At 38.8% G+C, this 24,348-nt stretch overlaps 1 protein-coding gene across 11 annotated transcripts in view; it reads right to left on the minus strand.

Moving 5' to 3' along the window:
* Positions 1 to 227: 227 nt before the first annotated feature.
* Positions 228 to 24,348, minus strand: part of ZMYND8 (zinc finger MYND-type containing 8) — a 77,910-nt gene continuing 53,789 nt past the window's right edge. For 8 of the 11 annotated variants that reach the window (XM_033153486.1, XM_033153485.1, XM_033153490.1 and 5 more), the window contains 12 exons: positions 23,279 to 23,760; positions 19,229 to 19,363; positions 17,867 to 18,019; positions 16,995 to 17,492; positions 14,453 to 14,818; positions 12,964 to 13,154; positions 9,260 to 9,340; positions 7,334 to 7,412; positions 6,580 to 6,819; positions 6,195 to 6,352; positions 3,362 to 3,451; positions 228 to 1,670 (listed from right to left, as the gene is read on the minus strand). In XM_033153486.1, the coding sequence (XP_033009377.1) occupies positions 1,569 to 1,670; positions 3,362 to 3,451; positions 6,195 to 6,352; positions 6,580 to 6,819; positions 7,334 to 7,412; positions 9,260 to 9,340; positions 12,964 to 13,154; positions 14,453 to 14,818; positions 16,995 to 17,492; positions 17,867 to 18,019; positions 19,229 to 19,363; positions 23,279 to 23,760 (2,575 nt within the window). In that variant the 3' untranslated portion in view covers positions 228 to 1,568. Of the gene's footprint in view, positions 1,671 to 3,361; positions 3,452 to 6,194; positions 6,353 to 6,579; positions 6,820 to 7,333; positions 7,413 to 9,259; positions 9,341 to 10,950; positions 11,020 to 12,963; positions 13,155 to 14,452; positions 14,819 to 16,994; positions 17,493 to 17,866; positions 18,020 to 19,228; positions 19,364 to 23,278; positions 23,761 to 24,348 lie in introns of those variants that run through there. The other 3 variants (XM_033153482.1, XM_033153492.1, XM_033153493.1) reach the window with 3 other exon arrangements.

The following is a 24,348-nucleotide window of genomic DNA, read 5'->3' on the forward strand; positions in this document are numbered from 1 at the left end:
AGTATCAACTACCATACAGCTGGGGCAGAATGGAGTTGTTGTTTTTAAAGGACACATTTAAATGTAACCTGGCTTTCAGAAGGAAAATGGAAACCCAACATGGCCCATTTTTTTCTAAAACTGTTTAATCAAAAAAAGAATTAAAGAAACTTAAAAGAGCCCTGGAAAAATTGGGAAATCCCAAAACGTATTGTGCGTCACCTGTTTTAGTAAAAGAAACACAATAATCAAAAAAGATATTTAGTTTAATACAAATTTTATACAAAGAAAATGTGAAAAAATACTTCCATATGCTAAAAGCAATTATGCTTCACAAATAAGGCCAGCTAGGCTATCTTTGACACAATGCAATTCACAAATATTCTGCTCCTGATTTTTTTTTTCCTTCTAGCTTTTTTCTTCTTCTTTCCTCTAATGTGTGTACTAGCTGGAGACTGTACAAACTGCATCCTTTATAAACAATGGGAGAAATCAATATGACTAAAATGTACAACAAAATGTACTGGAATGATATAATACAATTAATTTTCTCATATACATACATCACCTTGCTTTGTTCAATGCTTTTGTTTACACAACATACAAAATGGTACTACAGTTTAAGTGTAACAGACAGTGTTTTCATGGGTTACTTTCTCTCTCATACTGTACTGTTTCATGCTTACATAAAAACATAAAAATCCCATAATACATGCTCTATTCCAGCATCAATGTCCTTTGCCCTCGTTTCCTGGTAAAGAGTCTTCTCCATCTATAGCTCTTGTTCCCTTTGAAAACAATTTCAAAGTCCTTTGGACACTTAAAAAAAAGAAGCAGCAGCAATACAACTGAAACATAACCTAGTAGGAAGCATACCCCCCAAAATCCATTTTCATTATCTCTGGAACTATTGATCTGATATTTAGCTTCCGACTTTCCTTTTTTCTTAGCATGAATGAAATTTAACCCCTTTTTGTAAACAATCTCTCTCATTTTAAATATGAAACACAAAATATGTCCTTTAATGTACGAGGAGCCTTAAGATTGGAAATGCTTGATTTAACAAATTTAAAACTGCAAGTTCCAGCTTCAGTTGCACAAACCGATGTGCAGGCATATTTTTTTTCGTCTCCAAAGGCAAGGCAAGTGGTTCAGTCTTCTCATTCTTAAGTCCTACAGAGGAAGAATGATTTATGTGTGCAACTGCAGTTCCCAGAAAACCATTTCTCTTGGTGGTGTTTGTGGCAAGTCTGATTTAACCTTTCCTTCACCAGCTTCCAACACTCCTTATACGTCGAAGTCAATACAAATATAAAAAGGAGATGGTACTCTAACATCATCCACAAAATGTACATAATTTACAACAGAAGCATCGATTTACCATGAATTTTACCAGTCCTCAAGCTTTTTAAAGCCAGCGCTAATGCTTTACATTAATGTAGTGTAATAAATGCTTTGTACACCTGTACAAAGCTAAAAGTCTGAACCTTTGAGGTTAATCCAATGAACTGCGGTGATTTTTTAAAAAACATTTCTATTACAGAGACGATTATATACTCCAACAGCTGCCTGGGTTCCTTTGTTAGCAGTTAGACTCTCCGTACTTGGACAGGCATTGTTGTCTGAACATATTGAACTCCTGTTCTCATTGCCACGGTCCCGGCTGTAGGGCTCACTACTACAGGAATGGTCTGTGAATTAAAACCAAAACACATATGTCAGCAACCACAAGCATAGAAACGTAGGATTGCCTGTCATGAGAAACCCTCAGCATGATACTACCAGAGAAATAAAGGGCATAATGCATAGTACTGTGCATAATAAGCACTCTGAGCCGTGTGCAAGATATTCAGTACCGAGTCAAAAAATGAGTTTTCCTATTCCTTGCTATATAGCCTCAGTCCCGTGTGTAACTTTCAATATAATTGCAAGCAATCCCTTAAACAGTAGAAATCTGATTAAAAGTGTTTACAGTTTCTGTATTACACAAATATTCTGTCTTGTCACTAGAAAACAAACTACGTATTGTTTAAACAATGTGTGTTCACTCAAATCAGTTGGTAAATCCTGGTCTTCAAAGTGCTCACAAACCAACAATTTACAGGAGACAATGGACACAACAGCTAAAAAAACCCAACCATGATTGTGTTGTTTTCAAAATGTAGTAACCTGGAGACTTCCATCACATGTACCAGGAACTGAACCAGTGCTTTCTTTACACAAACTGTAGGATGAACACTGAACCATGCTGATGTGTTGAGTGAGCCCTTTTAAGGCATTAGGCTTTATTACTAAACTCATATATGCATTCCATAATAGCATTAGGTCAGATGTTGCTAATAAAACATGTCAAATACTCACATAGCAAGAGAATTAGTGGATTTGGGCACTGTGCCTTGGAACAGTAGGATCGTTAGCATTATGACCACAGTAGGTCAGTAAATGTACATGGAACATTTGGTATGGCCAAACCATTGTAAATTATAGAATCAAATGTCAGCTAGGGACAAAAAATCACCAATGCTCTCACCTCCTGCTTTAAAAATTAAAACAGGATCACCCGGACATCTGATTTTGAGGAAAACATGCTGCTCTAGAGGGATCAAACATGGTCAGCAAAGTAAGGTAAAACTCAACCAGCAGAACTTTCTAGGGTAAAATTATTTTAGGCACAAGTAAATCCCAACACCACCCTCCATCTTCTAAGTGTGGTGGAAAGTTTTTTGTTTGTTTTTTTTGTTATATTTTTTTGAAACAAGAAGCTCCAAGTTCACTTTGTTATGAAGAACTCTAGCTCAGTCTCTCTGTTGAGCATTTCTGGGACTGAAGAGCACTGGATGAATAGTTAAATGGGTCTAACTTTTGCTTACCACATGGTGATTGCACAAAGGAAATTAAGAAGCCCGAGGGATTAAATGGATGTGGAACAGTGGCCTAATTCCTACATCACAGCCAACATTTCCTATATCAGCAGCAAAAGATTGTGACGTGCAGTGGCAATGTGGCAATTCCAGAAACACGGAACATATATGCAATATTGTTAGGGCTCGGTTGTTTGGCATAACCTGGATAGCGCTAAAATAAAACTTGTTTGCCTTGCACAAAGGAAGAGCTCGCCATATGGGCAGTAATGTTTACCCCCCCCCCCCAAATGCAGCTGTAACTATGTGTGAATGTTGGCTAGTCTTTGAATCCTTGGTTGGCTCTATGATGAAATTATATGGCATGAGGGAAATGGAGATGTTGTACGGCAAAATAAGGCGTTTTACACTGCAAATATAGACTTGAGACCGGTGAATTCATGTCCTGATAACACAGGAGAAAACCCCGCCCCCCCCCACAATAGATAATGAGCTGTTTCAATGCCAAAAGCAGTACTTACAATTGTGGGTTGAGTAGTTGGTATATAGGTGGTGGTCTGCGGGACCTGGACCAGTTTTATAGGCTGGCTGCTTGTCACACCTGTTGCTATCTGCAGAGACAGCACAGGCAACCTCAGCAAAAGGTTCAGCTTTTACATAAATGCCACCTATTTATTATTATCATAGGAATTTGTCAGATGTTTGGCTTGCGTTAAAATTTGCATCTCAATGAATTCACAGGTTACTTTTTTTTGTTAATGAAAGCAAAATTCAAAATATGAATGTGAGCAATGTAAACAGCTTGATGTTTCAAAAAGGTGTAACAGTTATGTGAAAGCAATTTCAAGCAAAATGTTCCATGGTAGAAATTGTAGGCACCTGACATTTTCTTCGCAAATAACGCCAGATCATAGCAAAACACAGCACTGCTACAAGCACTCTTTTAAAAATACCCTAAACATGTATGTACCTAATTAGTCAGTCAAGGTTTTTTGGTAAGGCTCATCACCAATTTCCAATGCGTTTCAAGCATTCCCCCTCAATGAAAAAAACGCGTGAAATCTAGAGAACAACTTATAGTTTTATGAGCTAGGTTCACAGAAAGTGTGAGCTCATGAGTATATCTTGAGTCCTGTTCTCCAACAATAGTTCAAATGAGACATGGTGCAATTAAAGTATTGGCGGAGTAAATAATATATTGTTATTTTACTAAACACACAGGGTTTGGGAACGAAGGAATAAATATGCATTTCCAGCTCTTCATAAAGATATTGGTTTAATTATCAGTGCGACAATGGTTATTAATATCTCTAATTAGAAATCATATCCTAATCCACATCATCTGAAGAATGTTAATTGATATATACAAGGATATACAAGGCTTATGTAGCCAATGACAGCTTATGTATTCCACTGCCTGCCATTTCTGTGGAGAAGTTAGGGTACAGAATTATTTGAGGGTATGTTTAATTTGGGCAACAGTTTCAAACCTGAGTTTTGGGCGCATGGTAGAAGTGCTGGGGCATGCTTTATGGGTGTATCTACAGGGTATATACAATCTGCAATTCAAAGGGGCTAGAATAGAGAAAGGTTGATGGGCACTCATGCACCGAGAGCAATAGCTTTGACTCAATGAGAGTGGCAGAATATTGCATGAAATTTCATTAGGACATGGCATGGTGAAGGACAAAACTATATAGCAAAGTGCTGTTGTTTCTCCGAGAATTTCACTGAGAGACGGGTATCATTTAACTACTCCTACAAGTCACTTCCAGAGAACAGCACTGGCTAGACCCATGGATTTATGTTATAAAGTCCCACGGGGCTCCATCTTATCCCTCATGCTGTTCAATATCTACAGTATCCCATTTGGAGAGGCTGTGCAGACACTGAGTCAGTGTTTGGATACAGTGATGGGTTGGACTAGGGCTGATAAATGGAAATTGAACCTAGTTAAGATGGAGGTCCTGTGGGTGGGTGGTCTCTGGTCCAGGAATGAAGGGGTTGGCTTGTTCTGGATGGGGTCACATCCCCCCCTTGATGGAGCACCTTCGCAGTCTGAGGTACTCCTACAGGCCAAAGTGTCACTGAATATACAGATGGCTTTGGTGGGGTCTATACCCAGCTCTGGCTGGTTCATCAGCTGTGGCTGTTCCAGGACTGAGATAGTTTGGCCTCAGTAATCCATGCTCTGATAACCATACACATTAATGCAATGTGTTTTACATTAGGTTGTCCTTAATAACAGTCTGGAAGCTGCAACTAGTATTGAGAATAGCCAGAAGAGTACATATCACTCCAAGTTCTTAGAGTGCTACATGGATTGCCAGTGAGCTTCAGGGTCCAATTCAAAGCATTGGTAAAGGTAAAGGTACCCTTGACCGTTAGGTCCAGTCAGGAACAACTCTGGGGTTGCAGCACTCATCTCCCTCTATAGGCCAAGGGAGCTGGCGTTTGTCTGCAGACAGCTTCTGGGTCATGTGGTCAGCATGACAAAGCCAATTCTAGTGAAACTAGAGCAGCGCATGGAAACCCGTTTACCTTCCTGCCGGAGCGGTACCTATTTATCTACTTGCACTTTTTGGAGTGCTTTCAAACTGCTAGGTTGGCAGGAGCAGGTACCAAACAACAGGAGCTCACCTCATCATGGGGATTCGAACCGCCGACCTTCCGATCGGCAAGCCCTAGGCTCTGTGGTTTACACTACAGCGCCACCCGCTTCCTGCAATTCAAAGTGTTGGTACTAGTATACAAAGCCCTAAAGTACTTGAAGGAGTGTCTTCTGCCATATGTCTCAGCACACAGTTTACAATGAGAGGGAGGGGCCCTTCTTGCAGTACCAACACTGTGGATACCAAGGAGGGTGAAAAAGTATGAGAGGGGTTACCTCTGTGATAGTACAGCCAGAATTTAACACATTTTTGTTTGCCCAGGCCTTTGGAAGGAGATGGGATTATTTGGGCACTGTGATTTTAATTACCAGTACTGATTTTGGAATTGGTCTTATAAAATTTCATGTTGTCAGCTGCCCTGTGCTCTCTTAAAGGAAGGAAGATTGAACACAAATAAATGAAATGCAATGAAATATGAGAGAGCCTAGATACATTTTGGTCCCTTCCCTTAAGAAATAACTTTGTAAGATTGAAGACAAATCTCCAAAATGTGTTTTAATTCTTATGAACCCTCAAGAACGTTAACAGGAAAACAAAATTCAGTGTTTTAAACAGTCTCACAAATTTTACATGCAGGGGGTTGTAGCTAAGTAAAGAAATATGTTGTAAGTCACCTTGAGCGTGGTTTTAACTTTGGAAAGGCTGCATACAAGTAAAATGACTGACTGATTGAAATACTTACTGTAACACTCTCCTTGCTCTTTTCAACAGCTGCCTCTTTTTCTTTTGGCGTACTGGCAGTTTCTGTAGGTGCCGGCTGTGCACTGGAGGTAGGCTGGGATGATTTATTTAATGTTTCTGTGCTAATTTCAGTATCCGTTTCTTGCTGTGTTGCAGTTGCTAAAATGAAAACAAAAGGATTTCTAAATTATGTAACTGGATGATGTTCACTCACAAATAAGTTAAAATAGTTGTAAGGAACCTTTGGCCCTCCAGATGTTGCTGAACTACAACTCTCACCATCCCTGGGTATAGGCCAGGCTCCATGGAACTCATGGGAATTGTAGTGTGGCAACATCTAGAAGGTCAAAGATTTCCCACACTTGGGTTAAAAAGATACTGTTTACCTGACTGTGTGCAGGACTTCATGTGTTCCGGCCAATGGGCTTGCTGGCAAGGGTAGTCACAGTAACTGGTATTCCAACAACAGTAGAAAATTGCTTCTTTTTTGCAGTTGGCACACCACTGCTTCTTTTTGGTTTCATCCACAGCTTGCTGCTTTTCCAGTTCCAGCTGCTTCTTCACTTCGGCAATCAAACGATCTCTTTCCTGTTCCAAACTCTGACGCATTTCAGCCATTGTGAGTTCTAGTCAACAGACAGACAGCATATAGTCAACAGTGGGTCCAAATGGTAATTTAGAAATTTAAGTTTCAGCTCTAGATACATTAGTGACTTTTAGATGAAAAACAACAGCTTCATTCTGTAACCGTAAGTTGCAGCATTAGGCAACATATCTAACTACCAATCTAGTGATTATTGGTTCCTATGAATGAACTGTAAATGAACTATTACTATCCAATTTGCAGTTTAACTTGCTTTCTGGATTTCAAAAAGAGTAAGCATGTTTCCATTCTCAAAACAGAACATATTTAAAATGTGGTTCAGGAAATACTATATTGAGCTGGTTCAGATGTCTGAACTGGCCCACTCTAACTGACCGTACATGTGAGGAACAGTCTAGGACGGCATGTTCCATCACATTTTCTACTCTTTCTAGGGAGGACAATTTGTCCTATCACAGAGTTGCAGCTGAGATACTGCCATGGCCTTTTAAAAAAATAAGTGGCAACATCATTATTTTGAATTGCATTTTTTATACCCAGATTGTGTTTCATTTCTGAAAGTTCCTGCTGATGTAACCACTGAAGCTTTTCTATTTCAATTCTCAAACGACGAATCTGGAATATCAAAGAAATAATTAGGTCACTTGATTTTTAAAAAGTCTTTATCAACTCTATGAGTTTTGGATTTAATTTGCAGACTTTTGCATATGAACAAAATGATTCTGAAGGGGAGAAAGCACCCTCTCTTGGTTTTTAGATGATACATTTCTGTTTCCCAATAATCAGCGTATCAAAAAAGGCATTCCAACCTGTGTGTAAAAAGGGAGGAATGCTTCCTATGGATTTGTATCTATTTACTATTAAAAATAATTAACATTTTTATAACCCATGGCTCAACTAATGAAGGGTATATTTAAATTGACTAAATCAACCCCAGAGAAAATATGGACTTTAGAGTTCCATGATTCAGACTTTAGATTTCCCTTCTTCTAAATAAATAAAATAAAGTAAAAAAAACAACAACACACACAATACATAAATAGAAGTGCTTAGTTTCTTGTTTTTAACCAGTTATTGCATGATTCAAAAAGAGCATTAGGAATTTATGCCAACAATGATGAGAAATAAGAGCTTAAAACATGGCAAATTTTGTCCTTCTGGTATTTCAAACAGTAAACAGAGAGGAAACTAGGAGACCGATCAAAAAAACAACTTTTACACTCATATTAAGAGATTTTAGCAAAATTCATCAGCAAAATGGATAGCAAATGAAGCAATTTTCCTCTAATAATACTGCTAGGGAATCGGTATACAAAAAATGAGAGTCCTTAAGAGGAACCTACATATATTAAATATGTATCTAGCAGAATTTAAAAGAAAGGTTCTACATGAAGAACCCAATTTTTTTTAATGTTTCATACAGTCTGAGGTATATGGACCAGAATTAATATTGTTAGCACCATAGTGAATGACAAAAGTAAAGTGCTCCAACTGATTTAATTTTCATTTTACTGCTATTAAACGTTTTGCTTGTTTTATGTTGTAAGCTGCTCTGAAAAAGTTTTCTTATAACACAGACTATAAAGGTAGTTAGTAAATAAATAAACATTCAGAAAAATTGACTTTAAAGAAAAAAAACTATGTCTTTTTTTAAAAAGAGACAAGGCTGTTTTTTTAATGCAACGTCACGATCAGCATGCTTCTGTAAATCATTAGTTGCCTACAGAACTCTGAGTAACATGGGCATTGCACAGTCACTCTCTCCCCTCCCTTGCTATATGGCATGTAGAAGAGAAGGGTTAGTTAATGTGCCTGAATCACAGGAAAGAAAAAAAAGATAAGATACTGGAACTCATTTTCCCTCATCCTTTCCTTCCTGTTTTTCATGCTCCATGAAAACAATATATTCACTAAACAAATCGAGGTGGTGACACTGGCTGTACTCTTATGTAATGCTAAACAATGGTTTGGCACTATGTGTGCAAGCCAGAATAAGCTCCCTGTCAATTGAGTATTTCAAATTGTAAACTGGACCTAAGATATTTTGCTTGTGTAAACAAGTTAGATTTAGAAGGCCTTAAGGAAAATCCTGGAATAGCTAGTCTGCTGTGCATTCAAGGAAGTAGTGCTATTATATTGTCATCGTCTGGCACAGTAGTAGCAGCTTTTAGCAAAAGCAACCTAATTAAATTGTTATATTATGAAAATGCTAATAAAATTTTGTCAAAAAAAAAAAAGCAACCTAATTAAAATTTCAGGTTATAAACTTTAAAGAGCTCATCTCTCTCACAGTATGCAACCAGTAGTTTTCACAATAGTTGTATTAGATCAGACAAGTGGCCAGAACTCAAATACATATCTGCAGAATATTTAAAAGGCAGATTTTTACTTATTTTAAAAGTGTTTCACATTTTATTTTTTAAAGAAAAAAATGTGACTTGCTGATGGCAAAAGACACTGACCTCAGCAATTGTGCTTCCAGTGGTATTTTTTGAAAGGTCATTGTATATTTCTGTCATTGTTCCTTTTATGGCATCCATCATCTGTTAAAAAAAAGTTTATTAAGGAATTAAAAGTGATCTTGCTTTTTAAATTTCTTTATCCCGGGAACATTCAATAATTTCTTATGTAAGATATTATAAAAACTACTGACACATTTTTCTTTGAGTGGATTTTGTAAATCTCATATCAATAATATAAAAGAAACCCGGCAACCACTGCATCTTTGGTCATATTGATACCACTTGACCCCTGAGATTCATCCACTCCACACACAATGGATAGAAGTGAACAACTGAGCTTTAGGAAGAACTTTCTGCAATAAATGCTGTTCAATAGTGGAACGAACTACCTTGAAGGGTTGCGGACTCTCCCTCACTGGAGGTTTTTACACATGGATGGCCATCTGTCAAGGGATTCTTTAGCAGTGATTCCTGCATTGCAAGGGGTTGGACTAGATGATCCTTTGGGTTGCTTCACACTATATTTCTATGATTCTATGAACTTGGGTGGGATTCTGTGTGTGGATAAAAATATCATCTGTCCATTTAGTTCTTTTGATATTGGTTTCTAATCTCACTATGAGTAAAATCTCAGGAATCAAATAACAAGTGATTATACAGAGCCATATACATGATTGCATACAACATGATTGCACACCTGGCAGAGGGGGGAGAGAAATGTATCTGTGTGTGCCTCAGACAACTATGTGGGGTACCACGTGCTATGGTTAAATCACTTCACAGTATGTTTAGTTTGGTAGCCAGACAACTGGACTCCCAGACATGTGGCGAGTTCATAGTTCACTATTTACTTGTTCAACCTGAATTCCATAGGTTCTCTCTAGATGGTGTTAAATTACAATATTGCCATGTATCTGTAATGCCATCAGAGCATTCAAATCACCAATCACCATGTAAAACACAGAATTCCATGTTGGGATTATTATACCAGTTAGATCTGAAAGTGACAATCAGAATTCAACTCTATTTGCTTGCATACATCAGACACCAACGAAGCATTCTGGAGCTGTTTACTTTAAATTTTAGTCCTAATTTATGCATTTAGAGTCTGAAATGCAGTACTGTGGGAATCTGTTCACAATCTACCATGCAAGTTGCTGATGCAGGATCAGATGTCAACATTCATGAGGTAGTAAAATGGATCAAGATACCTACAGGGCTGAGATGGGAGAAAGAAACTGCATGAACTTTCTAAACATCACTTGTGACCTTATACATGGCATCAACTCACTGAGCAGTTTAGATAAACAGGCCAGATACCTGTGTTTCTTTCCACTTCATGCAAATGGCTACTTTGGAAAATGATGTGAGGAATTCTTCGTTTTTGCTTTTCACGTCTATGTGTTGTTGTTTTTTAAGTAAAGTTTGATTTAGCACTCTGCCTAAATATCTTAATTAAATAAAGTCACATCAATGGAAACTAGAATGGATTCTTAAAATAACGACAATGCAGGGGGCAAATGCACTTTGTAAACATTTAAAGCACCACCCTTGGATGGCTCATTTTTCATCATTCTAAAACCTCTCATTATGTTCAAATGGACACATTTTAGAAGAACCACTTCACACAAGTAGCAGGAGTTGTTTTTACTTAATGGTTTTGGTACCTGAACAAAAATGGATTTACTTACTTGTCATTAATTGTTCTTCCAGCTGTACTGCCCCTGTGTAGTCTCACTAGTGGTGTTAAGGTACGCCAGCTGTAACACATGGGGAAACTTTCACAGCAGTATTTTAAACTGGCCAGCCATGCACTTAAGCTTGATGTTCAATGAAGCACCTGTTTACAGCCTTGCCTGCTCAGTTCTCATTCTGGGCACTTCTCCTTTGTCTTCCTTGAAGGAGTTCAGGTAGTACACAAGGCTAGTTTACCCAGGCAAGAAAGTATGGCTGAAAGATGCTGACTTGCCCAAGGCCAACCAGTGAACTTTATGACTTAGAAGTGATTTTGAAATCTACTTCTATTTCTCTCTTACATACACGGAGAAGGTATGCAAGACTAGGCTTTACAGCCCTGCATAAAAATAAAAAAATAAAAATAAAAAAGTCAACCCTCCATATACAGTCCTTTATCTGCCACATGTGTACCAGCCTAAAGCCTTTGGAACTCTTGTGTCACACCTTGCACACACTAATTACAGGACAGTTCATCCTCTATCCCCGCTCCACCACCAAAGCCCCCATATCTGTTTGGCAATCATGTTTGGCAACCATAGCTGAAAGTGCTTGTCCAAAGATGGTGGCTTTCCCGAGCAAGACCCAATTGGTCACTGTGGCATACCACTTGCCCAGATAGGCCAAGCAAAAGCATCAGCTTCCTCGGCTGCCAGAAACTCATATAGTTCAGCCACTCCCATACAGAACGCAAAAGCAAATGCTGTATCCAGTAGGCTCCTGTACCAATAGCTTCTATAGAGATAGCTTTACCTATCTGTAAGAATACTCTGTCCCAAGAAGTGCAGGCTTTAAGGCTATTGCTGTGACATCATTGCTCTGTACACTGAAGTGGAAAATATTCAGCTCAGAATACCATTTTTTCCCCCTAATAGAATACCAAAAATTCTTTCTTGTAGCCCTTACGCTAGAACACCTACATGGTGCCATCTCAGTCTTCCTTCAAATTCCTCCACAAAGGCTCCCTTTTCTATTAAGTCGCAGGCTTAATCTTTTGATCCTCATCTCCAATTGGAGCAAAGTTTAAGGACATGAAACTATATTTCCTTGTATTAATTTTCCTCTACTTTTTTCCTACTGCCAAAATAATAATAATAATAATAATAATAATAATAATAATAATAATAATAATAAATTTATTTATACCCCAACCATCTGGCTGGGTTTCCTCAGCCACTCTGGGCGGCTTCCAACAGAATGGTATTAAACATTAAAAGCTTCCCTAAAAAGGGCTGCTTTCAGATGTCTTCTAAAAGTCTGGTAGTTGTTTTTCTCTTTGACATCTGGTGGGAGGGTGTTCCACAGGGCGGGTGCCACTACCGAGAAGGCCCTCTGCCTAGTTCCCTGTAACTTGGCTTCTCGCAGCGAGGGAACCGCCAGAAGGCCCTCGGCACTGGACCTCAGTGTCCAGGCAGAACGATGGGGGTGGGGACACTCCTTCAGGTATACAGATTTTAGGCTCCTTGGGGCAAGCACTTGCAGTTGTTATTTTAATGCACCACACAGATTGTTGACTATGCTAAAGGAAACACGCACAAAGTAGGGGGGGGAAGCTTTGTCAAACATTACAGATAAATCTGGTAAGTACTAATAAAATTATGATGTGCATACATATATCCACACATGTTGGGTTAATAAAATTTATCCATAAGTATATGTTAACCATGCATACATTTGGGCTGTTTTTGTCTCTTCCCTCCATCCCTGACTCCAAAACCCAAGCTTCTGTTTTTGGAGAACTATGGCAGGAAAAGTTGCAGTGCTTCCAGCTACACACCAGCAGCCAGTTTAAAATATTGCTGTTAAGGTTCTTCCATGTGTTCAAAGGTTAAACGTATCCACATCACAGGATGAGGAAAAACGTTCAGGCAAGTGGATAACCTGCTTTGTTGCACATCAGCAACTGCATTAACTTCAAATTAAAACTTACAAGAATGTAGTGCTTTTTAAAACAAAAACAAAAAACTTACTTTACTAGTATACTTAGCAATATCTGCAGCCACATCTGCTGAAGCTGTTGCTATTGGCAAGTCTGTATTAACTGAAGATGAAAGTGTACTTGCTGATCCAGAACTGGTTACTATGGAAACAGGTTGAGTGCTTGTAACCAAGGTAATGGTTGACGTTGAAGTACTCTGAGTAATTTCTTTTTGCTGTACAGCTAAGGACACAAAACAAACCCACAAGTGAATCACTGCAGATTTCAATGCTTTTGAAATGTCAAAAAACAGGCAAACCAGTGCTAAATAAATGCTATTCAACAGCCTTTCACAGCTCATTCTTGAATATTTGTGTTGGTGGATTGATGTGTGATGCTCCCATAATACTTCTTACAGTGGTGACATACCATATTCTGTGACATTATGCTGGCATAACTGTGTAAACCAGAGCAGAAAATCCTAAAACAAGGCAGTTAAGGATTCTTAGGGCAACTTTTAGTGAGTGTCTATGATGGTTTTTCACCAGCCACAGGAAAATACTCCCTAAAATGTACCATAGTGGGGTAATACCTTGATTATGGCCAAGTAAAATGTCACAAAGTAGTGAACAAGCTGTTGAGTTATTAGGAACTGTTCCAGTATATTATGCAAAATGGGGCAGGGAGGGAGAGAAGGGGGTGGGGGAGGAAGCTGCAAATTAGGTTAATGCCCCAAAATCTACAGATTGCAACTGTCTAGAAATATTTGGAAGATTTAATTAGATTAGTATCTGTTAGGTGCAAATTAAATCTCAGAATTAATTAGATTAAGAACTGCTTGGACAAAAATAATAATGGCTGTTTCCCCATTTTTGGAAAATAAGAAATCTAGAAGTTACTTGGATCTATCCTCTTAAAAGGTTGCCACTCTTCATTTTCATAACCATGTTTCACAGAAAATAAAAAACCTTCTGTCATCACATAACAAGGGACCAACATGTTCTTTAAGGACAGCTTTATTAGCAATCAAAATTAAATGGTGGAATCTAACATTGCACAATGGGACTTCATTTTCCTCACCTCTTCATTACAGCCATGCCCTAGTCCCCTGCCACACAATTTGCACGGGAGGGTTCGCTAACTCTCCAGAGCAGATTTTAAGGGTGAGGGGAGTTATAGAGGGAGGGGCTCAAGCACAGACAGCATTAGATACAACCTATATTGTGCATCTCCATATTGATACAAGGTAAGCTATGCCTTATCCCTGAAGTAGTTCACTTTCTTCCACTAATAAATATGCAGCCAATCGGAAGCCGCGCCTTGGTTTCCGAACGTTTTGGAAGTCGAATGGACTTCTGGAACGGATTCCGTTTGACTTCCAAGGTACCACTGTACACTTAAGGACCACACTGGTGGAGCGATTTTGCATTTTCATATCTTCACAGGACCCGTACTTATGGAAGAATAGTTTGAAGTACTTGAGCACAATGACCACAGCAAAAAATACAGCAATGAGAACAAAATGGGAAAGGTGATAATACCTTTCACGGCTTGTCTTGTCTGATATCTTGTTCCTTGGGAGGACTGAGGTTGCTGCTGCTGACTCTGTTGCTGTTGCTGTTGCCTTTGCACTTTCTGCATATGCCATTTCTGAGAAGAAGTCTGAAATTTGTTTGAAGAATTCCATACTACCCGTTGGACAGCTGGGGCAGTTTCCTTTGGTAGAAGCGGCCTCTGCTTCTTCACTGGGCTCCCAGTGGCTGCAGCTGGAGTGCTGGCAGCAGAAGTAGTGCTTGTTGTAGCTGTGACACCAGCTGGAGGAGTCTGGGATGCGGATCGAGTAAGCACCTGAGTTTCAGATGGAGGCTGACTACTTACTGTTGAAGAAGGTGGGGTTTTAGCTGCAGCTAAGTGGGTAGAAAAAAACATGATAATTTTTTTTTTTAAACTCACAATTCAGGTATTACAAAACCCAGTTACTGTGAGGAACATAGTACAACAGATATCTGTGCATATAATTATTTTTCAGTGGGTGAAAGTTGCATTGTTCATTGCCAGCTGACTATCAAAAGCAATTTACGCATTACAGACCTACAAATGCCATCTTTTTTGCCTGCAGAGAAAACGTGATTACCGGTAAGTAAAAGAAAGTAAACTGTGTTATGCAGGGTATATGTTTGTCACTCTAAACTTTCATTTTAACCCTTCCATAATCTACTCTTGAACTATTTTTAGTCCCTCACATCATACAGATGATGCCTCAGAGCTGCTCTTTATCCTTGTTTTACACTGACATATATTAGGTTTTGAAACGTCTTCATTCAGATTATGAAACCACCCTTAATTATTGCATTCTCAGCAGAAGTTTCAGGAATTTGCTACTATAGGCAGCACACACACCAAGATTTCAAGACTCTCATGATCACATGTTCCCTGGTGATTGGATACTACTATAAAGAACACAAGTCATACACATGCTGCCGAAAGCCAGGGAGGATAAAATTTAAGCAAGAATGTATTCATTTGTTTATTTAAACTATTTGTAATATATGCAGTCCAAACAAAAAATTAAATAAAATTGAGAAACTATAGAACAAAACACAGAATCTGGTTACAAATAACACCAGCAACAGTGACGCAAATTCAGCTCTCCCTTTCTCACATTAAATACTGAAAGGCTTGAAATAATCTCAAAAAACTTATTGAAGTGTTTCTAACCTTTGTATCTACCATCTGCGTTGTCTGAGCATTGCAGAATACAGATCAGAAACTAGGAACCAATGGTCCCTCCAGATGTTGTTGATCTCAAACTCCCATCATCCAAGACCATTGGCCAGGCTAGTAGGGGCTTATGGGAGTCCAACATCTGAAGGGTGACAAGATACTGATACTCTGTACATACTGACAAAAGCTAGTGCAATCTAGAGTACAGCTGCATCTTTCCAAGCCACTGTAGCAAAGATACATTTTTGGAAGATACAGCCCTGTTTCCTGGTCTGCAGTTTAGCACTCAGTTGTGCATCCCTAGCCCTATTCAATCCAACAGCACTCATCACATGTCTGTGCACACAACTAAAACAATTTACTTTGACTATTTTAAAATTCAAAACTCTGATATTTTTATTCTAACCTCATTCTTCAACATATTTGTGAAAATGGTTAGGTTCTAAACATGAGGAAGAACTTTCTCATGGTAAGAGCTGTTTGACAGTGGAACGGACTCCCTTGGAAGGTGGTGAACTCTCCTTCACTGGAGGTTTTTAAGCAGAGGTTGGATGGCCTTCTGTCATGGATGCTTTAGCTGAGATGCCGGCATTACAGGGGATTGGACTATACAATCCTTTTTTAAATACTTTTTTTTAAAAAGTACATCAGTATCTTATGTTGAAATCAGACTGATCACAGTCTGCTAAACCTAAACATGCTGTTCTCCTGCAGAGTATGGCTAGGCTCATTTTAACATGCAAAACTATTTGCTTTGCAGTCCTCTGTTTCTGGCACCTTGAGGAATTCATGAGCTATCTTCATGGGTTAGAAGCTGATTTGTTAATGGTCCTATGGTGGGGCTTTGTGATCCTTTGATCCCTTTCTGCTTTTACTGTAAGCACAAGTATTTCCTCAATAGTCAAAACAGTGAGAAAATAAAATGGTAAACTGGAGACAACATTTGAGCCTTGTCCAATAAATGTTCCAAAATCTATATTCCACAACAAAATCTATGTTCCACAACACTGAGCAAATATTATTTGAGAAGTATTCCTCAAATTAGCTGCACTGTTACATTTTTTAGGAAAATGAAATTATTTCTACCCCATTCTAGAAGCGCATAAGGCACAACACATAAGGCAGGCTTCTTCAACCTCGGCCCTCCAGATGTTTTTGGCCTACAACTCCCATGATCCCTAGCTAGCAGGACCAGTGGTCAGGGATGATGGGAACTGTAGTCTCAAAACATCTGGAGGGCCGAGGTTGAGGAAGCCTGACATAAGGCACCAGGATTTCCAGGACTGAACACCACAGACAACTCAGAAAAGTGCTTATTCTTTAGACTGCTAATACACAGAACAGGGGAAAAAATTCTACCTTCTTGCTTGGGAGGAGATTCCTTGGGTTCTTTTTTATTTTTTCGTCCCTCACGCCCGCACTGGTCTTCACCTAGGTCAATAACAAGTTCACTTTCTGAGTCAGAGTCCAGACCAAGGTGTACTGCTGGCGAGTCAGTCTCATCTTTACCTTTCAATTTCTCTTTTGTAGGATGTGACAAACTTTTCCCCTTTTCAGAAACCTCTTTATCAGAGTCTACATTTGCCTTTTCTTTGACAGGGGTATCTGTTTTCTCCACTTCTGAGACTGTACTTTTAATTTCTTCTTTTTCTTCAGTTGGCGTTGGTGGTTTTGGTTTTTTTTTCATTGCCAATGATTCTTTGTCACTTCTTGCACCTTCTTTTTCTTCTTCTTCCTGATCATTCTTGGATTTCTGTTCATCATCACTGATATATTCACTATCACTAGAATCTGACTTTTCAGAGTCCTCTGAGTCGCTATGTTCTACTGCAACATCTTCAGATATTTCATTGATCCCTAATTACAAAAGAAGACTATTTATTTATTTATTTCTACCACACACCACTTTACAATTATTGAGGATTATAAAACTTAAGAATTAAGCCATAGATATAAAATAATAAGCACACATACGTTGTAACAGACTAATTATATACCATACTTATAATAATTCTGTGAAGTAGGTTGTTCAAGTATTAGTTTTGAAAGCAAGGCTCATTTGCCTCCCCAAATAAAGAAGCTTTGAACCCTGGTCTGCTAAGATGCAAGCCAAACTCTCTGCACAATGGACAACAAACCATATTTAAGGTCCCCCCCCCCATTTATGTTAAAATGAACAATATTTCAACTCTAATGCCTTCAACACAAATTTGCTATTACCATGTGCATACCTAACTGTGCTTTACAGCTCTCTATTGTCTTGTCAAGATTAAGCTGGAACCTGCTGCGAATTTGCCGCTTTGGGGAAATCAGTGGCGCAGGTGTGGACTGCTGCTGGACTGATTCACTCAACTCTTTCAGATCCATCTCAGCTTTACTACGATCTAGAATATTAAATAAACGTGTTTTCATTACATAACACAGCTTAAACAGAAATTGTTTATTTCAAGGGAAAAAACGAATTTAATCAGCCCACATTCAATATTAATACTAGATAAAATTATCACATACAGTGGACACTTGGATTGCGAACGTGATCCGTGCGGGAGGCACGCTTGCAACCCGCAGTGCCGTGTGGGTCACGATTTAGCACTCCCGAAAACATGCAACCTGAAGCGGCTGTAACCCGAGGTATGACTGTACAGTGGTGCCCCGCTAGACGAAAATAATTCGTTCTGCGAATCTTTTCGTCTAGCGGTTTTTTTGTCTAGCGAAGCGGCAGTGCAAACCGCGGTTTTCGCTAGACGAAAAAAATTCGTCTTGCGAGGCAGCCCCATAGACAATTTCGTCTTGCGGGGCAGCCTTCCGCTAGACGAATGCCTTCGTCTAGCGAGTTTTTCGTCTAGCGAGGCATTCGTCTAGCAGGGCACCACTGTATATTACAACAGTTCAACATAAATGCTGAATGACTATTTGGAAGCATGGCTGCAATCCCCCAAACAATTAGGCTGCTTGAATTTCACTGAAGTTGATCAGATTTAGCTTCACTGTGTGAAGGTTTGCAGTCAAGGAGTACAGTCGAGTATAAACTCCTTCTATAATCAAAGCCGTATTGAGTGAGAATTAAAGAAGAGTCCAACTCTGATCCTTGATTATGCTGATGTGAAAACCTTATACTGTGGCATGTTTAGCATAATGTGTTGTCAAGACCTAGTCAGTGCTCTCAAAAAACCTATCCACCATAGTTATACAAATTGACGAAATATGCCGGGGGGGGGGCGTTTTTGAAGTCAGGCTGATTGGGAAAATCACTGGTATCATCTGTATGTTCATGCTATCCAAGGACCAGAGGATTTTGTCAGAAATATTTAGTTTTATACAAGAATAAGGAACTATGGTTTTTGGTTGTAAAGCAGGTAAGCAAATATCATTTAGTTCTCAGAATCCTATACCTGCTTAACTATGTACTTTCCCAGATATTTTAAAAGCATTTAAAATATCCTTAAATTGAATGAAATTGCTTCAGCTGGGAAACAGGAATTAGAAGTGTACCTGTACAAATTTATAATTCTGTACTCATAGATTCACCTTGAAACTTCTCATAGCAAATAGCATTGATAAAATGCAAGCTGGTACTGACAATTTTAACTCACCAAGATTAAGATTCAGAATGCTTCCTGGAGTGGATGTTCTTTCTTGTTTAGCAGGTGTTGAGACTTGAGGAGAGAAAGGTTTGGGGCTGCCAGATAAGCTCCCTGCTTGGCCTGTCCTTGTTGGTGCTGGAGAAGCTGACAAAGTAGACAATTGACATAACTGTCACTTCAAAATATCACTGAAACCCCTTATTCAGGTATGACCAAGGTATTGGGTCCACTCTGTGGGATTTGTAGCATTTTTGCTTTGAACAGGAACCCTCCCCCCCACACCCCTGGTTGTGGTTTGCACTTACTGGATTTTGCATTGCAGATTAGGTGTGCAAAGAGCACAAAAAAATAAGTATTTTACATTAAAAATCAATTTTATGAGAAAATACACTGGAAAAAATGTTTATTTTATACAAAATGTGTACCAATTAAATGCAGACTTTGCGTGTTCTTTCAGAAAAGTCAGGAGGACAGGACAGGAGTGCCAACGAAAATGAAATGAAATAGGAAAGCAGTAGGTTGCTTGATTCATCCCTAATCTTTCCAAAGCATAAATGTTAGAAAATATGAGGGCCCTTATTAAGTAGCTGCGCTGGAATAAAAAGAGTGCAAAAATTGTGAGATTTATTTAAAGAATTTCAACTGAGAGTAAAATTCTCCTTTATTATGTCAAGTAAGAAGATTAATTATACCAATGATGTGTTGATTAACAGAGATAACTAATTAGTTAGGAATGCTTTCAGATACTATCAACTTGCCAGCTCTTACTTTGGAAAGGAAATACCCAGTTTTAGGACTACTTCCCCATTTATCTCTACCCACCTTAGATTCTGGTAAATTTCACCTGTATGTGGATTTCCTATACCATATTATTCTCAAGACACTGTTCCAACTTGCTAAATCCAAATGAACTATTTTGAAACATGACTGAGCTTCTCTACAGGTTTTATAGCTTGCTTGCTTGCTTGCTTGCTTACTTATTAAGATAGTTTAAATTGAATGTCTTGCAAACTAGTATTTATCAAATTCTAACATGCTCTTCTGCCAGCAAGTTAAGCCAAAGAACCCTAGATTAATATTTGCAAAGCAGATAAATCTTTCATTATACTATTTAGCCTTCAAATTTAAGATGCTTCATGTCATCACTTCTTCTAATAGCAAACTCAGGTGGTGAATAGCAACAAGACTGTAGCCAAAACAGGGTCATCGAGAAACAAGGAGATATCAGCATGCTGGGAAGAATGCCATGGTCTGAAGTAGTACATTTTTTTAAAGCAAACTAAAGTGGCAACCTGCCCAAAATGAATAGTCCAATGAGGACTGAGCATGCTTAGTAGTTATAGAATAAAGAAAGACATCTGGAACAGAAAAATGCCTTGTTTGGAGAGAATGGCTGGCTGGAACCTGAGCAGGAGCTTATTTTATGTGGAAGGACAAAACGTTGCAGTGTGCTGCCGTTTGTATTCTTTCAGGTCACAGTCCTGAATACACATCAATAGAAATACATTAACTGTACCAGTTTTCTTGCCTTTATATGAAATAGTGAGGATGCGTTAGAGGGAACTGCATTCCATGGAACTTGAAACATTGGGGGCAAACCCAAATTTCCATTAGGTATATATTTCATAAACCTCATAAACACAGAGCAAGAGACTGTTTTAAAGCATTAAGTCTGCAATCCAAACTTGCTGCTGCAGCTCTCTAGAGCTACCACCGTATCTGCAACCCAGCCAGTTACAACGGTGGCAGAAGGTGGCGAGGGCAACAGATCAGGTCCAACCCCTGTGCCCTCCCGTTTGGTGGCAAGAAGGGAGAGATTTGCACTAGCAGAATAGCACAAGTGTCCCTCTATCAGGACACTGGTTGAGCCAGCAGAAGCAAGCAGAGGGATGCCACCTCATCCTAGAGTTATGGAGGTTTGGACTGCTGCCTAAAATATGCCTTTCCAGAACCTGGATATCATTACCAGAACAAATACAGTGGTACCTCGGGTTACAGACACCTCAGGTTACAAACACTTCGGGTTACAGATTCCGCTAACCTGGAAATAGTACCTCAGGTTAAGAACTTTACCTCAGGATGAGAAAAGAAATCATGTGGCGGTGGCACGGTGGCAGCGGGAGGCCCCATTAGCTAAAGTGGTACCTCAGGTTAAGAACAGACCTCCAGAACGAATTAAGTTCGTAACCAGAGGTACCATTGTAATGGCACATTCAGGCTCGAAATTCCATTTTATCCAGTGCATCATAGTATACCTAATATATGCATCAAATTAAAAGCCAGGCATGCCCTTATGTTTGAAAATGCATGCCACTGCATAATACCAGGTCCAAGATAATTTGCTCCCCAGATAAAGATCTCAAGTTCAGAACGCTTCTGTAATAGAGTAGTGAGTGGAAAGATGAGTGATGGCAGGAATCAGGGTGAGTTACAAGTGAAGGAGTTCTGAGAAAGGACAGTTAAAAAGTTAAGAGAATATGGTGAGCAGGTAAGATCAGAGAGGAAAGGCATAGTTGAAAGGCTGGCATTTAGGGTAGATGTTGAAAAAGGGACTTAGAAGTAATGCTTGTTATTCATAACTAACTATTTTTTCTTTGTTTATTTTATACTGGTTCTTAAATTTATCTATATGTTCTAGTCTAGGTTGAGTCTAGAAATAATACATTTTCCCCATAGGCTAACTTTGATGTGCACAATTAAGCAAATGAAGCAAGATTCCTATTCCTCTCTGTAACTTGGTAGGTGGTGGAAGCAGATTAGAGATTACTGGGGACTTGGTCTACATTCCAAAAAGGAAGATGATCACAAACTTCAAAAATTATCTGATTCTCCTACAATTCAAATTTTAAATGCAGAGCAAGATTCTTCATACTGTATTATATGTTCAAATGAGAAGAAGTTGTGTAATATTTTAAAAATGGAAAGCAGTCACTCTTGCAAATAATTAAGCAAACATACAAGAGCCTAGCACAATAGTAAATGTTAAGAAAACTTCATGATGTTATTAACATAAGAAACAAATAGAAAATTCAGCCATGCCTAATGAAGAGAGAAGACTTTCATGAATGAACAAATTAGGATACCAACATTGGATAGAATACAGCTTTTTTGTAAAATACTGTGCTGATACTACACATAAATAGCCCTGAGGGGGAAATGAAGAGTCTGTAAACAACTTGCATTATACACAATTATTTTTGCAAAAAAAAATTTTTAGCTTATTGTGCTAGATATTGTTGCTTCCTTGCTTCTTAAAGGTAAGCATGTCAAGCTAAATTCTAGAAGAGATTTTTAAAAAGCTTGCTAAAAATAAAAGAACACCATGGCAAAATGGTCTTTGTATTCTAGTCCCTAACTTGTCACTCTGCACTACCTTTCAAAATTCAGTATTCTGTGAATTGCCTTCCTTGCAAACCACTGCTGATACTGAGGCAGACACCCCCTTCCTAAGTTACCCACTCCCACTGATGTGTTCCTTGCAATGACACTTCCAGTAACTTTAAACAATAGCTCCTATCCAAGGAGACACCAAGACATCATATTCCCCATTGCACCTAGAGAAGGTAGTATGAAAACCTGAACCTCTGGACCAAACAATGCATCCTTCTTTTCATCCCATCAACACACTGAAGTATCAGAAACACATTTCTACCTGTTCCTACTGATCCAGATGCTCAGATCATGCCCCACCTCCCTGGTTCTTGGTTCTCCAGTGCAATGCCAGTCTGACCTGACATCCTTTGTTGAACAATTGCTCTGTATTCTTTCCTAAATTATACTCTTCCCAGGTGCCTTTGGCCCACCTTGAAGGTAACACAAATCCTTTGCTATTAGCATGGGCAACAAACTTCCTGGCTCTGACCCAATCTTTTAATTGTTCCCAAGGTAGTTGTGCAGATGCTTAGCAGAGCTGCACCTGAGTCCAACAATACCTCCTACAAGTATTTTGATAATGAACATCAGATTATTTCCTTCCAGTTTTCTGACCTTCCTTGTTCTGCCTGATGATAAAGTTTGAATATAGCCATTGAAGCAGCATCTTTTTTCTGCCCTCCTTACCTGTATTCTTATCAATAAAGTCCATGGACTCTTCACTTGCGCTAAAGTGACTGGAGGTCGCCTTTTTCTCTGCATCCTGTTCAACATCAGATCCCGTATGAACAGATGAATTTGTACTCATTGGGGAACGTGGCATGTCTGTTAAGGAAATCCTTCGCCCAGTACTGGTACTCAGCATTGGTTTGCTCATTAAAATCTTGGGTGATGCTGTCATATCAAAGTTAAGTTTAATTTTCTCTTGTTTGTCAGTCTTAGCAGTTCCAGCACCAGGATTTGAAGGGTCTAACAACATTTGGTATTGGTTGTTGGGAGTATATGGTGTCCGGAAAGGTGCATAATTAAATACTCCAAACTTTCTGCGGATATTCTCCACATAAACCTCCATCTCTTGCATTGCACTGTTGAATATGCTTTTAGTCTTTTTCACGGAAAAAGGAATTTCTTTAGACATGAGGTAGCAATTATTTACTGGAACCCAGGCTCTGCATATAAGACAGTAAAATAATGAGGAGACATGACATTAAATTTCACGTAGATTGTGTCTAGGTCTTACTTTCAAGTATGTTTAGAATCTGAATAACAATCCTATGAATGAATTACACAAAATTATGCCTGTTTGAGATTGAAACCTTCATTTAGGACAAACCTAAGGATCCTTCCAATCTATGCAATACATACTGCAGTTTAGACAAAACCATTCCAGGTGTATGTTTTGCTTTCAAAACAATTTTCTTAAGTAAATTCAACATTGACAGATCAAAAAGGGGACACTGAGCCATTCAAAACACCTTCTGACTGAACTTTCACTCACAATTAACCAGGAAATTATTATCCAGCAGGCTGTAATTTTCTTTTGCAATGCTGCACTAATATACTTATTAAACACCTCACAACAAGCACTTACATGACATCTTACATGACTATCACACAATCAGTTCTTTGACTAGCAAACCTGGTGGCCCCATGGTAACCAAAAGGGCAGTGAGAGCAGGCCAACTACAGGAAGTGTAGGAATTCCTGCATGCTTTGTGGGATGGGGGGATTCCCCAGCTACACAGTAAAATAGGTAA

The sequence above is a fragment of the Lacerta agilis genome, chromosome 6 (genome assembly GCF_009819535.1).
Source record: "Lacerta agilis isolate rLacAgi1 chromosome 6, rLacAgi1.pri, whole genome shotgun sequence".
In the NCBI taxonomy this organism is placed as follows: domain Eukaryota; kingdom Metazoa; phylum Chordata; class Lepidosauria; order Squamata; family Lacertidae; genus Lacerta; species Lacerta agilis.